Below are 16,342 nucleotides of genomic sequence, written 5' to 3' on the forward strand. Positions count from 1 at the left end.
GCAGATATCTCCACTCGGCCATGATTATATACCGTGACTTAAAGCCCCACAACGTGCTGCTCTTCACCCTGTATCCCAATGCTGGCATCATTGCGAAGATTGCAGACTACGGAATTGCTCAGTACTGCTGTAGGATGGGGATAAAGACATCGGAGGGCACACCAGGTACGTGAGAAGGTTGGCTTGGTAATTCCTTCTTCAGGATGGACAACCAGTGACTTCCATTGTAAGTTCAGGAGAATCAAGAGAACACTCTGTCCTATCATGTTTGAACAGATAGTTCTTGTGTGAATATCATGACTACTATGTTGTGATTTTATTTTATTTATTTATTTTTAAAAAAGATTTTATTTATTTATTTGACAGAGAGAGAGAGAGGGAACACAAGCAGGGGGAGTGGGAGAGGGAGAAGCAGGTGCCTCGCTGAGCAGGCAGCCCGATGTGGGGCTCTATCCCAGGACCCTGGATCATGATTGAGGCTGAAGGCAGATGCCTAACAACTACACGGGCGCCCCTATGTTGTGATTTTAATCACTATAGTCTGTAGGGAAACAACAACAAAAAAAGATTTACTGATGTAGTTTTCCAGGGGGGGAAAAGAACAAATAAAAAATAGAGACTGTTCAATGACAAATTATATTTTTAAAAGTTGAATTTTTAGAATATTTAGATGTTCTAGAGGTGGTGAGAAGGAACAGTAGAAGTTTTACAGTAGGTATTGTTTACACTTACCTAAAAATGAGGCAAACCAAATGCAGGTTCACAAACCCTTTTTTATAACTCTGAAATCCAAACAACTTTGAAAACCCAAAGACTTTTTTTTGTTTAAGATTTTATTTATTTATTTATTTCATGAGAGGGAGAGAGAGGGAGAGCACGCACAACCAGGGGGAGCTGCAGGCAGAGGGAGAAGCAGGCTCCCCGCTGAGCAAGGAGCCCGATGTGGGACTCAATCCCAGGACTCTAGGATCATGACCTGAGCTGAAGGCAAATGCTTAACCTACTGAGCCACCTAGGCGTCCCATTTTTTTTTTTTTTTTAAGAACTGATTTGGTGGCAAAATCTGACCTGAACTAACTTGAAGCTTATTATGATCTTTCTTTCTCAAACTCCATGTGAATATGTGTATGTTTCATGGCAGAAATACAGCACATTTGGGTACAGGGTGTTGGCCCCAATCCTACTGAGAGTTTCTGTAATTATGTTATGTGCTTCATTATTAACTTTCTTAAATATGAAAAAGTATAAATTCCTAAATACTTCTGGCTCCAAGAGTTTCAGGTAGAGATGTGGGGCCAGAGTTTTCCATTGTACTGTTCTTGATACAGGTATACTTTCTTCGTACAGATTGGTACAGAAGTTAAAACCTTTAAGCACTGCACTTCAGTTTTCTTTCTTCAAAATTTCTAAGTCACTAATACTTCAATACTTAATAGTATAGATTCTCTGTTTGGCCCTATATAGCAAGAAGAGTCATGGTTGCTATGTGAATGAAATGTACCCATTCTGGATACCATTATATCTATGGTCTCCAGAAATCACAGACACTGTTTTCTTACCTTCGAGTCTAATATTCCTTTTTAGGGTCATCTGCAACCCCTATTTGTCATATCTGGTCTAATAATCCTACTACTTCTACTGTTAACTGACTTTCTGCCAGTGGTAATCTACTTCCTGTGTACTTGTGTTTGTATGGTCTTATGTTTAGACATGTTCTTTCACATTACTGTCTACTCTATAGGATCCTCCCTCCCTTTCTCAACTCCTAGTCTCCTGCTAGTCTCAGGTTCATCAGAATCTCAGGTTCTGATTAGTGAGAAACAGTTATAGGACAAGGGCAGGTATAGAAAATTGGGGGATTGACTTATGTTTAGAGGAACAGCTCCATATTCAGAGAAATCTTGGATAGTTTATTATTCATAAATAAAGTTACATTGTCTTGATGACTGGCGCTCAATTAAAACACTTGCCTAAGACAGAAGACAGTGGAGGATATCTGGGAAGGCAAAAGATCCGAGTTTGTTCTCTAATCATCCCCTTCAGCCTCCCACCCTACTTATGAACTTGGATAAGCAGATGGCCCCAGGTTGCAATGTGTGGTTTTATTTTTGTGCCAGATATGTATCTTCTCTTTTGTTTTTCATAGCGATGTGCTGGAAGTAGAGTGTGCCCTCTCCGAAACCTTTCAAAGTACATGTTTTGGCTGCAAGTCTCTCTGGGTTGTTTAATAGCAATAAAATGATTATCTCTTGGGCACCAGCTGTGTATCGGGCTCAGTGCCAGGTATATTAGACACATGGTATCTCAGCCTCATGCCAAGGCTGAAAGTTAGTTTTTACTTTCTCATCTGTAAAATAAGGAAGCTGAGGGTCAGCAAGATTCTATACTTGGAGGAAGCCGTCCAGTAGGTGATCAAGAAAAGAACTCAATCTAAATGAAAAATGAATCCACAGCTATTTGGCTTTACATCCTAAATTTCTCTCTTAGATTACATGTAACTCTAACACGTACTTAAAGAGGCTTAAATATTCAATCTTAGTTACTAAAAAATCAAAATAAAGCAAAATGATGGGACCATGAAACGCAGACATTGTCAAGTACGGGTTTGGAAGAAGAATCTTAGAATGGTATCCCACAGGCTGCCCGCACTCCCACCTAGAAAGTGTGGGCACAGGGTAGGGGTCTTCTCTTGGGAGATCTGTTCAGGACTCTTGGGTGATACTACAGGTGGGCCAGACCACTCAGCTGAGGCCTCCACACCCCAGCCTAGGCACAGTGTTGGTGAGCAGAGATCCTACTGGTGAGGCTTTGTCCACCTCCTGGGACAGTGGATCTCAGGGGACTGTGTTCTGGGCCACCTCTCTCAGTGGGTTAGGCTAGCCAGCAGCCAGCTCAGTTCAACTCTGTTCAGAATCATGGCCCTTCCTTTTAAGTATCTGACTTCCTGGTTTTGGTCAAAACCTGCCTAGAGTTCAATATCCAGTTGATTCTTCATGCCAAATCAGATACTCGTTACTGATCTTTTTAATCTGCTCGATCAATGTCGGTAACATACACAGTGAAGAAAGATCATGACAGAAAAACCCAAAGCCTTGATCTTTTCTGTTCTGTCCCCTTTCCCCCAGGCTGCTTAATATATTATAGGCATTTTTTCTCACTATATCCTGGAACTTCTCTTTATCATTACTGTATTCATTATTGCTAAAGAACTTCTGATTATCTCAGCCCTAAACTCAGCCTCAAATTTTAAATAACAGTTAACTTTCAGCGCTGCTAACCACCCAACACCAAACTTCTCCTTCTCCAAATCAGTTACATTTGAGAAGAATATCATTCCCTTTCATATGATTTCAGTCCTCTCCTGTCTTTTCCTTTTAAGGGATCTCTTAATGTTAGAATCTTTCACTTGGAAACTTCTGGAGAAACCAAAGACCATGCATTTGTTAAACTTGTGTGTGTGTGTGTGTGTGTGTGTGTGTGTGTGTTTTATAGTAGGCCTCACTGTGGTGCATTCACTCTGTTGTGTGGTGTGCATCTGAGAGTGGGTTCCTTACTGTTTTCTGAGAGAAGATGGGAATGGGAGCAAACCTTTTGTGGCATAGACAGTGTGCTGCCTTGTGCTTAGACTTTTGTGCGGGTTGATTATCTCATTTAATCCTTATGATGGTCTGACGTAGGTCTTATTACTATTCCTGGTTTACAGATAAGGAAATTAAAGCTTAGGGCCAATTAGACGTGCCTACAGGGTCATGCAAGATGCAAATCTAACCTAAGGGGGAGCAGAGCCCCTGCCAGGTAGCATCAAAGGTGGAATGCAAGTTAGAAACAACGCAGCTATTGGCAAGGACTGGTGCAGTGTCTGTTTACATTTCAAAAGGTAAATATGGGATAGATTCTTTCAACTGTAAATAACTTGGAGAGCTTCAACTTTAACTCAGTCAAATGGATATATTTATATCATATCCTGTTGAGAATGACAGTCAGTTCTGGGTCCCGTGACAGTTGCACTGTTGACTGAGGTGGGTGCTGAATGATGGCTTCAACCCTGCCAACATCCATAGAAATACAGTCGTCTTTGGCTAGGTTAAAAATATTATGCTGTGGTTATACAGTATAATCTGAGAGAGATTATGAAACATGTTCTACTGATATTTGTCTCAAAGTAAAAAAGGAAAGAAAATACATGTTTCTGTGTACAGTGTCACGTGTAGTCAGACCTAACATAAATTTCTCATTTTTTAAAAGAATTTATTTAGTTATTTGAAAGAGAGGGACGAGAGAGAGCATGAGTGGGGGAAGGGGCAGAAGGCCAAGCACATTCCCCACTGAGCAGGGAGCCCCAAGACCCTGAGATCATGACCTGAGCCAAAAGCAGATGCTTAACTGACTAGGCCACCCATGTACCCCTAAATTTCTCATATTTTTATATGTGGATCTTTTCCTTATTTACTCATTGCATTTGTTAAAATGCAGGCTCATCTGAGAAATTATTTCTAAAATTAGTTTTTAGACAATGAATCATATTTTCCCAATTATTTTGACATTGTAATTGTTATGATAATTCTCCAAAGGAAAATTATGTTAATTTCTTTATTCATTTATTCATGCATTTGGCAATAATTTATTGCATGTTTGCCAAATATCAGACTGGTGCTACTACTTAATAGCTGCATGGTGTTCATCAGGATTTACCTTTTGGGACTCAGTGTTCACTTCTGTAAATTGTGATGAAAAATAATAATGCCTACCTCATGGGGTTGTTTTAAGGGTGAAATGAAATCATCCATATAAATAGCATAGAACAGGTCTTTGCATACTGCTCTTGCTCCAGCCATGTTAGCAATTGCTCTCATGATGGATTTGGGGAATGTGCATGAATAAATGTAAATTTTGCCCTCCAGAAAGCACATATCCTGCCAAGAGAAATAGGGCTATAAACAAATAATCATAAAGCATTTTGTCAGTTTCAGTAGGTGGTCTAGTTCAAGGTATAGTGATAAGAGCACAAAGGATCAAATAATTAACTGAGTTGTCAGTTGCCAGGACTTCCCTCCGTACAGGAGATGATTCTGGAAGTATATCTTAAAGGATAATCTGGAAGTTTGAGAAAACAAAAAAATAAAAGAGCCAGAGTAGACATTCCAGGCCAACGGTAGTAAGGTATAATAGGACTTGTCTTATTCAAATAACTGCAAGAAATTCTTACGGTCTAGGTGATAGATGGAGGATGGAGGATTATTGGCTAAGTGTCTTTCAATTCTGTGTATTAGATAGCATGTAGCTCTTTGAAAATGTATCTAGTGGGGGTTATATAATTTATAATTCTGTTTTAGTAGGCATAGAGTGGAACCCTCAATCTCTCAATCTCACGGGTAAGAAGCTCCTGGGGAACTTTCAAATATATGAGTCTTGGGACCTCAGCCCCAGGGATTCCGATTTTACTTCTGGTTAAGTCTGGGATGGAGCCCAGACATTGATGTTATTTAAATCTCTCCAGGTAATTCCAGTGTGCATTCAAGATCGGGAGTCACGGGTGTAGCTTCGGTGTTTGAAGCACACAGATATTTCTGATACACAGCCCAGAATCACACTTCTCTAGCTCACGAAGAGCTTTTTATTTTTTATTTTTTTTAAAGATTTTATTTATTTATTTGACAGACAGAGATCACAAGTAGGCAGAGAGGCAGGCAGAGAGAGAGAGGAGGAAGCAGGCTCCCCGCAGAGCAGAGAGCCTGATGCGGGGCTCGATCCCAGGACCCTGGGATCATGACCCGAGCCGAAGGCAGAGGCTTAACCCACTGAGCCACCCAGGCGCCTCACGAAGAGCTTTTTAAATCATGCCAAATAATAGAATCTTTCAGTGATGGGGAGTCATTGAAAAATGTTCTTAATCGCTAGCCAAAGTTTCACATCTCTACATCATGGAACTAGTGTCCTTGCCTGCATGAATAGAGGGGCAACTCAAATTTTGGTACCGTATCACAGTGGAGGCAAGTGTTATTTATGGAAAAAACTTTGAATAAGATGGTAAGTATTTACTCGAGATCTTAAAAGTATTAGCCTGTGATAGAATCAAAAGGTTAATAGAGTGAGTAAATGTGAATCTTGCTCAGTGGTGCACATTCTAGGCATCACAGTGGATTCTGGAGATACAAAGACAGGTAAGACTTGGTGAACTTTTTGGCTGACTGGAATCTGTGAAACATAGGCTGTGAAGTCAGATGGTCTAGTTTTGAATTCTCGGTCTACCGCTCACTAGCTGGGGCCGGAGAAATTATCTACCTTCTTTTCTTGGTTCAGCAATAGTACCTAATAACAGTATCTTTTTCAGGGATTGTTGTGGAAGCTAAATGAGAGATTCGTATAAAGAATTGGACAAAATGCCTGGCACATTCTAGCTGCCTTTGCTTTCCTGAACTTTTTGCTCTTTCTACTTACTGGGCGTCAGGCTGTTTTTGTTTCCCTTCCCTGCGCTGTGGGCTGGAAGCTCTCAGAGGACTCGCTTTGTAGGCTTGCTCTCTCTCAGGGATCACTGTTCTGTGCCTAGTGTCCAGTGTTTCATATATTTTGCCTGGTATTTCATTGTTTTATGTAGGATGGTAAATCTAGTCCCTGTTACTCCATCTTAGCTAGAGGAAGAAGTGACATATGTTAAAAGATTTATTTGAACAGCCTAATGGAACAAACATACACTTGGGATTTCAGTTAGTACTTGACATTTCGAATCTTTGAGGGCCATTGATGCTAAACAGGTATCCCTGCAGTGTGACAATAGGGTCCATGAACACAATAGGTCATTCATAATGTGAGATCATAGATCGTGTGGCAATACTGCCCCTTTGTAAAGATGTAAGAGATGTTTCTATTTCTAACCTTTCCCAATGGCAGGTAATATGAAAAGCGTTCATTTTCTTTTTCTTTCTTCCTTTTTTTTTATTTTTAAAAGATTTTTATTTATTTATTTGACACAGAGAGAGAGAGAGAGATCACAAGTAGGCAGAGAGGCAGGCGGCAGGGGCGGGGGGTAAGCAGGCTCCCCGCTGAGCAGAGAGCCGGACGTGGGGCTCGATCCCAGGACCCTGAGACCATGACCGGAGCCGAAGGCAGAGGCTTTAACCCACTGAGCCACCCAGACACCCCTGAAAAATGTTCATTTTCACCCCAAATGAAATTCCATGGTGAAGACATTGAATAACTTGAAAGTTTATTCTTTTTACTACTGTGGTGACAAGTTTAGTTAAATGTAAGGTGAAAATTTTGGAAGAACTTGCAGTTCCAGGAAAGTCCTCAGTGACAAAGTACATGCAGAAGAGCTTTTAGGATCTTCTCATGGTTTAGACTGACAGGCAAACATAATGTTGGCAGTTTAGGTCTTAACACCCCAAGTCCCCCTCCCCCCAATCATTTTGGTCTCTTTGAGGTGAAGGTCTCCATGATGAGGCAGCTCAGGCTCATAATTTTAGTTCACTTTACAGTAAGATTTGATTTGCAAAACAGAAGGGCATGAGGTAAAATAGCAAATCCTATTACGCAGGTCAAAATATGTGTTTCTAATAAGCTAGCAGCAGTAAATCCTAACATTCTGGTAATATAGAGATATATCTATATCTAGATTTGGAAGTGCTAAAGTTTTTTATAGATGTATTATAAATTCTGCTTTAGTTTTCTTTTTCTAATTAATATTTCATGCAATCTTTCTATGTCAAACATCAGTTTTAGCAGTTACGTAGTATTTCATTGCTAGTATGTACAGTAATTTACTTAACCACATCTTGATGTATATTTAAATTTATTCTGACTTTTTGATGTATTGACAGTGGTTTAACTAACATAATTGTAAATTAAAATTGTCATTTATGAAACTGATGTTTTATTTATTTATTTTTTTGGAAACTGATGTTTTAAACATTAAATTCCTAGGCATGGTATTGCTGGGAGTGCATATTTTGAATTTTGAAACACTAATTGCCTCTTAAAAGGTTTGTCAATTAAAATTCCCTCCATACTCAAATTAGAGCACCCATTTCCCATTCTGGGCTTGTTATTCTTTTTACTTTTCACAAAATTAATAGTCAAAAAGTGAGAACTTAATGTTTTTATTTTCCAAGTGTTTATTTTCTTATTTTTTATTTGAGACTAAGCAATCTTTAATACATAGGACATATATTTTTCCTTTCATGTTATGTACATTTTTGTGTCTTTATTCATTTGTCCATTGTTCTTACTCATTTGTAAAGCTGATTTTCGTTCATGTTGACTCTTATATATTCAAATATTTTCCTGCCATATATTCAAATATTTTCCAGTGTAGGGTTTGTTCTTCAACCTTGTTGATGGCATATTGCTGTTGTAGAGTTTGAATCTTTTAGGTAAACAACTTGTTTCTTTTACCTTTTGGAGTCTGATTTTCCTGACATGTTTCGTCAGCGCTGCTCCAAGGACAAGAACGATGGGGTTGATCTGTGCCAGTGCCAGCAGTTGCTTATTATTTTTAAATTCTCCAAAGACAGTGTGCCTTGCCCAGATCTCAGCCTTCATCTCTCACCACCCACCTTCAGAGAATGATTGGGAAGGCCTTTTGCATTGCAGTATTAGGGGATGAAATAGTTGTGAATACGTCTTTAGTACCCTCACGCGTTTATATTTACATTCAAACTTTTGGCTTATCAAAAGCTTATTAGGTGGAAGGAGTGGTGCAGCTACTCCTCTCTTTTTAGACAACTCACACCATTATCATTTATTAAAAGCCTGTCTTCTGTTTTTTTAGTATTTTTTAAAATTCATGATTTTCAAGTGGATATTCTATCTTTTTCAGAGAAACAAATTACAACAATATAGTATGCATTTTTGTGTTTAAAGGCATGGATCGGGGATAAATGTCTCATGTTATTCTGCATGCTTTGTTGATTAAATGTCATTTTATTGTGATCTGTGACAACATAGTTGATGCAGACCAGCCCATTTGATGGATTACAGGCAGATCATCATTTAGCGTTTACTATTTGGGGGAGTTTTTTCCTAAAGGCATCTACTGCTCCATAGATTAGAAGAAATTGTTAGTGTGATCAAGAAATTAGAAAATCATTAGAAATTCATTGGATGAATTTCAAAAGCACTTTGAAGTGCCTTATATTGTGGTTGAGATACCTCTGGAATATATAAATAAGGATTATGTTCTCCCTCTGGGGATTGTGTCAATGAAGATATTTATTTTGAAAGGGAGAAGATAAGAAGGTTAAAATCATTTCCATGTTGAAGTAAATACTTCTTTCCATGGCCTCACAATTTTCTTTCTTAGTGTCCCTTGACTCACTGAGAAAAAAATTCTAGCCTTCTGCATAGCTTTAACATCTGTGGATTGATGCCTAGAGGGATAAAACTGTTGTAAAAGGATATGTGCCTTGGATGAAAATTTAGACTAAGTGACCCTTGAGTTTTTCTGCTCTAAGATCCCATGATTCCAAATCCTAGTGTTTCTAAGAGTAAATTTACCAAGGGAAGAAAATATACTGAATGGTATAATCATCTCTGAATAGTAACTTGTTCTAATAGATACCCCCAAAATGTGCTGGATGAATAATAAATTGCATGAGATTGATAGTAACCTCCAAAATCCCTTTTAAATTCTAGAAAGGTAATCATAAATATTGTTGATGAACTAGCTAATGTGTGAGTAGCTCATTATTTGTAAGTACTCTTGACTTGACCTTTCATTATCTTTGTGGCCTTAGGAAAACACATAACATTTTTGGAAAGATTATGTTATTCATACAATGGAAAGTCCTCATCTGCCCACCTGGGTTATTTTTTGCATGGCAAATGAACTTCTTAAGAATCTATAAAACCTATAGCAATTGAATTAGGAGCTGTTGTTATATGTTTATATTATGTACAGTTGATTAGGGATCTGTTTAAGAGCTGTCCTAATTACTAACACAGTTCTTTAGCTTAGGGTGTGAGTGTGATATTATGGCTATGTAGGAAAATGTTCTTTTTCTAAGAAAACGGCTGTTCTATATCTCTGTGTATAGAGGCAGGCAAATACACTGACAGACGGATATGGGAAAATGGTGAGAGAGTGTGTGTGTGTAGAAAGAGAGAGTTTGAACAAATGTGGCAACATGTTAACTGGAGAATATTAACAGTACAATAGGGACTATCATGCTCAAATCTGACATCCCATCTTTCTGATTCTTCATGTCCTTCCAGCCTGGTGAAGGACTGCTGAGCTTCATCTTCTGATTGTAAGCTCGGTCAAACAGAACACTTTCCAAATTCAGCCATTGACGTCTTGAAGGCTGTGAATTCATACTTTGTTTATTTCCCTGGCTATGTTTTTAAATGATGACAATCATATATGTTCCTTATAGAAAATTTCTAAGTATAAAAAATTAAAATAATTAATAATAAATAAAAACTACCCATAATTTTAGCACATGGAAATAAGCATTATTACATTTAGATGTATTTCTTGGAAAAATTTTTATTTTTAAAATGTTTAAGTCCCTAGGAAAGTTGAACGAATAGCACTGTATACACCCATATGCCCTTCATGTGGATTATTAACTCTTTGCCACACTGTCCTTTCTTTGGCTTTCTTTGTATAAGAATTTGAGACTTTGAAATTAAATCACAAACATTATGCTGCCATGCCTAAGCAAACAGACAAATATTTCCTTAGAATAAGGATGTTGGGGGGTGCCCTGGGGCTCAGTGGGTTAAGCTGCTTTCAGCTCAGGTCATGATCCTGGGGTCCTGGGATTGAGCCCTGCATCAGGCTGCCTGCTCAGCAGGGAGCCCGCTTCTCCCTCTCCCTCTGCTGCTTCTCTCTCTCTCTCTTTCTTCCTCTCTCTCTCTTTGTCAAATAATAATAAAAAAAAGAATAAGAATGTTTGTTTTCATAATCACAATACGATTATCATAGCTAAAAAAATTAACCCAGTTGATTTTTTTTACATTTGATAACTTTCTGTCCTTGCAGAATTATATCCTACATTTTCTTTTTGTTTACATTATAGCCTGTCATCTTAAAAATGATTTTTAAGTTAATGCATAGTGCACATCATTTAACCAATTTCCTTTGATAGTTAGATTTCATTAGATTGCTGATATTTTTACTCTTGTGAATCATGTTGAAATTACTCTTTCTTTTGTGAAGAATTTAAAAGTGATTTATCTCTATTCTGAGATGAAAGGTTTTATTTCCCTTTAAGGAGGCCAATGCCTTATCCATTAGGCCACTGGGGCTTTTTATTTCCCTTTAAAAGAATTTCAGTCATGAACCAACACCTGAGGTGTTGTTTTACATTAGTCGTGGTTTTATTTTCATTTTTCCATTTAGGTAGAAGGAATAGAGTCACAAGTTCTGAAAATAATGAAGGCATTCAACTTTAGTCAGATTAAAGTGACTTGGAGTAAAGTCTAGAAATCTTGCCCTCCTGGCCTCTCCTTTGTTTGAAACACTTCCCTGGGAATAGTTATTTTTAGGAATGAGGAAAATGATGTAGGTCCCCCCCCCCCCGATTAGGCTTAATTGCTTTAAATATGAAACATTACTTAATAATTATTGAATGTTTATCCTTATTATTTTTCAAGAGCGATTTTGGGGTGCAATGTCAGCATGGGGATGTTAATTGCCTCAATCTACGTATCTCCTTACAGAAAGGACATGGCTTGATTTAGAACTCATCTCCTTGACTCTTCATCAACATATATACCTAAGAATATGCCTCCTTGGGCATATGAGCCCTGGTGTTAGGCATATTTACTAATACATCTGCTTACTTTCAGGGTTTCGTGCACCTGAAGTTGCTAGAGGAAATGTTATTTATAACCAACAAGCTGATGTTTATTCATTTGGTTTACTACTCTATGACATTTTGACAACTGGAGGTAGAATAGCAGAGGGTTTGAAGTTTCCAAATGAGTTTGATGAACTGGCAATACAAGGAAAATTACCTGGTAAGTTTTATCTACAATAAAGATTATTTTTTATATCAGCAGCTTTATTTCCAAGTTATTTAATTGTAGTTGTATATTTAATTCACTTCACAACTGATGAGTTTTTGTTTAGTGCATGAATATTCTTAAATCCTGTGACACGTTAATGGAAATCATATGAGAAAGATAACAGTTTTGGGCTTTAAAAAAAAATCCCAAATTAACATTGATGTATTTGGTATTATACTTAGAAGAATATTCAGAAATAACATTGCTGTTAGAGCTCCATGCTTAGTGACTTCTATGCTCCTGAAGAGAAACTATGTGCTCATTAGCCTGGAGTATGTTCATTTTCTTGGAGGGAGATGATTTATATGCAGGACTAGAAGCTTGAATTATGTATAGTAATTATTTTTAGTAATAAATATTAATAAGAATTAGCAAATGATTGTTTAATGAAATCAGATCTCATTTTGAATGGTTGTCTCATGCTTTTAGAAAATTCTAGGACATTGTCGTTCATCCTTGACTGTTACTTCAGTTCCCCCTACAAAGTACTCTTTTAAATTTTTTCTTGTATTTTCTGCTTTCACTTTCACTTAAATATTTATGAGTATATGTGCCAAGTACAGGGGATATAGCTTTATCTACCTCCTTTGGAGGGACCTTTAAAAGATTACCGGCAAAAGGAAATTTATTATTATTTGGATAAACTTTCAACACAATCTGGGTCATTGCCCTAATTTCACTGGTTAGCTATCCAGTGACAGATCCAGATCTCTGGTTTATGCCATCTGGAAGAATGGCATACCTCTTGTAAAAAAGAAATATGCACAAACCTACTGTGGGGTATGAGGATTAAATGCTTGCCAACTTTAAATATTAAAATAAAAAGTACTTCCATAGAAGTCTAATTATTATATGAGCAAGAGTACCTTCAAAGTATATGTGAAATGCAGGTGTGGAATGAAAAATCTGTTATTTTATTCAATCAGTATTTGTGTCTTTTTTATATAATAAAAAATCAGGTAGTCTTTTTTGATGTCACTAGTAGAGATAAAGTTAACAAAATTACTTTAAGTTTGTGATATAAGTAGATCCAGACTAAATACAGGATTATGGAGATCAGTGTTTCCCTTTGCATGGTCTGGACCTCTCATATACACTGAAAAGGAAATGAAGTAATTGTTCTGTTTTGTCTAATGTTGTAGCACAATATGTTTTTGAATGTTTTAGATCCAGTTAAAGAATATGGCTGTGCCCCATGGCCCATGGTTGAGAAGTTAATTAAAAAGTGTTTGAAGGAAAATCCTCAAGAAAGGCCTACTTCTGCCCAGGTACTCTTACAGCAAAAATTTATCTATATTTTTTACAGAACATCGAATATATGTATGTACACATATGTAATTTTTCATATATATATATTCAAATATATAAATAAACACACACACACACACACACCACAAAGAGTGATAAAACAAAACTTCTATATCTCCTGCCACCCATGGCACAAAATAAAGAGCATTGCCAACACCGAGGAGACCTGTATGCTTTTTCCTGATTGCATCACTTTCTTTTCCCTATAGATGTTACCACTTTGCTGACTTTTTTTTTCACTTTGCTGACTTTTGAGATAATCCTTGCTTTTCTTTATGTTTGCTACCCAGTTTGGTTTTCCTATATTCATCTTTTATTTAAAATGGAATTATAGTCATATCATGTTCTGAAATATTTTCGTTGTTCTCCCAACCTTATTTTGTAAGCTTTACAGAGATTGTTAAACATAGTTGTTGGTTATTTTCATGCTATTCCATTCTACTGTTTGAGCAGCATTATATGTACCCATGATCATGTCTGTGGATATTGGTATTATTTCCAGTTTTTTGCTATTATGAACATGTTTGTACCTGTCTCCCAGTCCAGAATATATGAGAATTGCTTTGTGATATATATACCTAGAAACTGAATTGCAGAATTGTAGCATATGTGACTATCCATATTGTTTTCTGAAGAAGTTCTACCAGTTTAATACTTTAATCCTCTATAGTTCGGGTAAATATTTCTCTATATATTCTCCCTAAATTTAGTACTGTCTGAGTTCTTAATTTTTCCAGATATGTTGTCTTCTGTATTGATTTGCGTTTTCCTAATTACTAACAAGGATGACTATCTCTTTATATGTTCTTTGGTTATATATATGTTTAATCTTCTAGGAAATGCCTATTCATTACTTTGCCCATTTTCCTGTTGGATTATTTGCATACAAATGAATTAAGAAAAAGAAAAAGAAATACTAATCCTTTGTTGGTTATATATATTGCAAATTTCTTTTCCCAATTTGTGGTTTGCCTTTTTATTTCCTGTAGAGTGCCTTTTGATGAACAGAATATTTTAATTTTTAATACAGATAAATTTAACAACACTCTTTATGGTTATTACTTTTGGAATCCTATTTTTTGGTAAGATTTTGTTTACTTTTGGGAGGGAGGGAGGGAGGGAGAGAGTGAGAGAGAAAGAGGGAGATGGGATGCACAAGTTGGGCAGAGGGTCAGAGGGAGTAGTAAACTCCTCGACAAACAGAGAGCCCAATTTGGGACTCAATCCCAGGACCCTGGGATCATGACCTGAGCGGAAGGCAGACACTTAACCGACCCAGCCACACAGGTGCCCTGGGGCCCTGTTTTAAGAAGTCCTTATCTCTGCCAGAGTCACAAAAATATTTACCTATGATTTTATCAAAATGGTTAAAAGTTTTGCTTTTGACATTGAAGTTCTCCCATCAGGAATTGACATTTTTTTAATCTGAATCCAGTTTCCTTTTTCCCATATGGGTAGCTGAATTTTCCAGCTCCATCTATTAAATAGTTTCTTCCCTTTTTTCCTGTTGATCTCTTCCTCCACCACACCCCAGCATTTTCACTTTATAATTTGTCAGATGCACACACATCCACACGTGTTCTCTTGCATTGGTCAACTTGTCTGTTCTTCCTCTAATACTATCCTGTCTTAATTTCTGTCACTTTACGAGTTCTCCTTTCTTTCTTTATTTTTCTCCTCTAGGAATGTGTTAGCTGTTCTTGGGCTTAGTTTTTCCATACGAATTTTAAAATCGCATTGTCAACTTTTATGAAAAACCCTACTGTGATTTGGTTTGTACTTGCAATGAATCTGCAGACAATTTGGGGAGGATTCTCTGTTTGTGATATTAATTTGTTCTATTCTTGAATGTGGGTTATCTTCCTATTAATGTTTTCTTAAGTATTTTTCAACATAGTTTTCTAATTTTGCATACAGGTCTTTTGTATTTTTTCCTCAATTTTCTTGCTGCAAATTGCTTTAAACTCAATTCCTGGCTTGAGGGTTGGTTTTTTTGTTTTGTTTTGTTTTTTGTTTTTAACTACCCAGGTGATGGGAATCAGGTCTATAAATCTTCTTGAGAGCAAGCTTGTGGATAACAATTTCTTAGGGTTCTTTTCTCTCCTTGCCCTTTATCTGTAAAGTCCCAGGCACCTTTGCTTTTATCAGAGAAAGTGGAAGCATGGGGCGGCTTTATTTCTGTTTCTCATTTACTCTAAATATGTAGCCCTTTGGGAACAGACCTTCATTGGACTCCACTTTGGGCAGGCTCTAGATTTAAACTTCCTTCTCACTGGCTGACAAGATATTGAAAACCACACATCAGTTTGCCTTCGGTAGATAAATGCCGTTAAGGAAATATCTGACTTGAGTGTTCGGTTGACCTCTTTGTCTTTCATTGGATTCTTTCACTAATATTTTGGCCTGGTAAGTCCTTAAGATGTTGTGAAATTTTTAAGATTTTTAATAGATTAAAAAAATAATTTCCTTAGCATTTTAAGTTGCTTTTAGATGGGTGGTTTGTCCAACTAACATTTTCCACCATATTGTCAGAAATAGATTGCTTACTATGTTTTGAACTGAGACAGATTTTAATAGATCAAAACAAGAGCCCTCTTTATGTTGTGGACTCTTGATTGTGTATGATAACTTTTTGAAAAATTTTTGTTCACCTTTAAAATTTCTACTCAAAAATAGCTGAGTACATACACTGACTTCAACAAACATTATGTAGTTATCTTGGCTACTTCCCCTACCTTCCCCCCATCACTGGTTTTGTTGAGATATAATTGACATAGACACTCTATTAGTTTCTAGGTGTACAACATGATGATTTCCATGTATATATTATGAAATTATTACTTCAATAAGTCTTGTTAACATCCATTACCTCATAAGTTATAATTTTTTTCTTGTGATAAGAACTTTTAGGATCTACTCTCTTAGCAACTTTCAAATATACTGTATAGTATTGTTAACTTTAGTCCCCATGCTATACACTACATTCCTGTCTTTTAACTGGAATTTTGTAACTTTTGACCCCCTT

General features: G+C 36.9%; 1 protein-coding gene across 1 annotated transcript in view; it reads left to right on the forward strand.

The window, feature by feature from the left end:
* Positions 1-16,342, forward strand: part of LRRK2 (leucine rich repeat kinase 2) — a gene marked incomplete at its 3' end in the record, with an annotated part of 131,436 nt that overhangs the window by 102,257 nt on the left and 12,837 nt on the right. Inside the window, exons 41-43 of the mRNA XM_080811639.1 lie at positions 5-165; positions 11,791-11,961; positions 13,177-13,277. Of these exons, the coding sequence (XP_080667765.1) occupies positions 5-165; positions 11,791-11,961; positions 13,177-13,277 (433 nt within the window). The remainder of the gene's footprint in view (positions 1-4; positions 166-11,790; positions 11,962-13,176; positions 13,278-16,342) is intronic.

This window comes from Martes martes, assembly GCF_963455335.1.
Source record: "Martes martes genome assembly, chromosome: 8".
Taxonomy (NCBI): Eukaryota; Metazoa; Chordata; class Mammalia; order Carnivora; family Mustelidae; genus Martes; species Martes martes.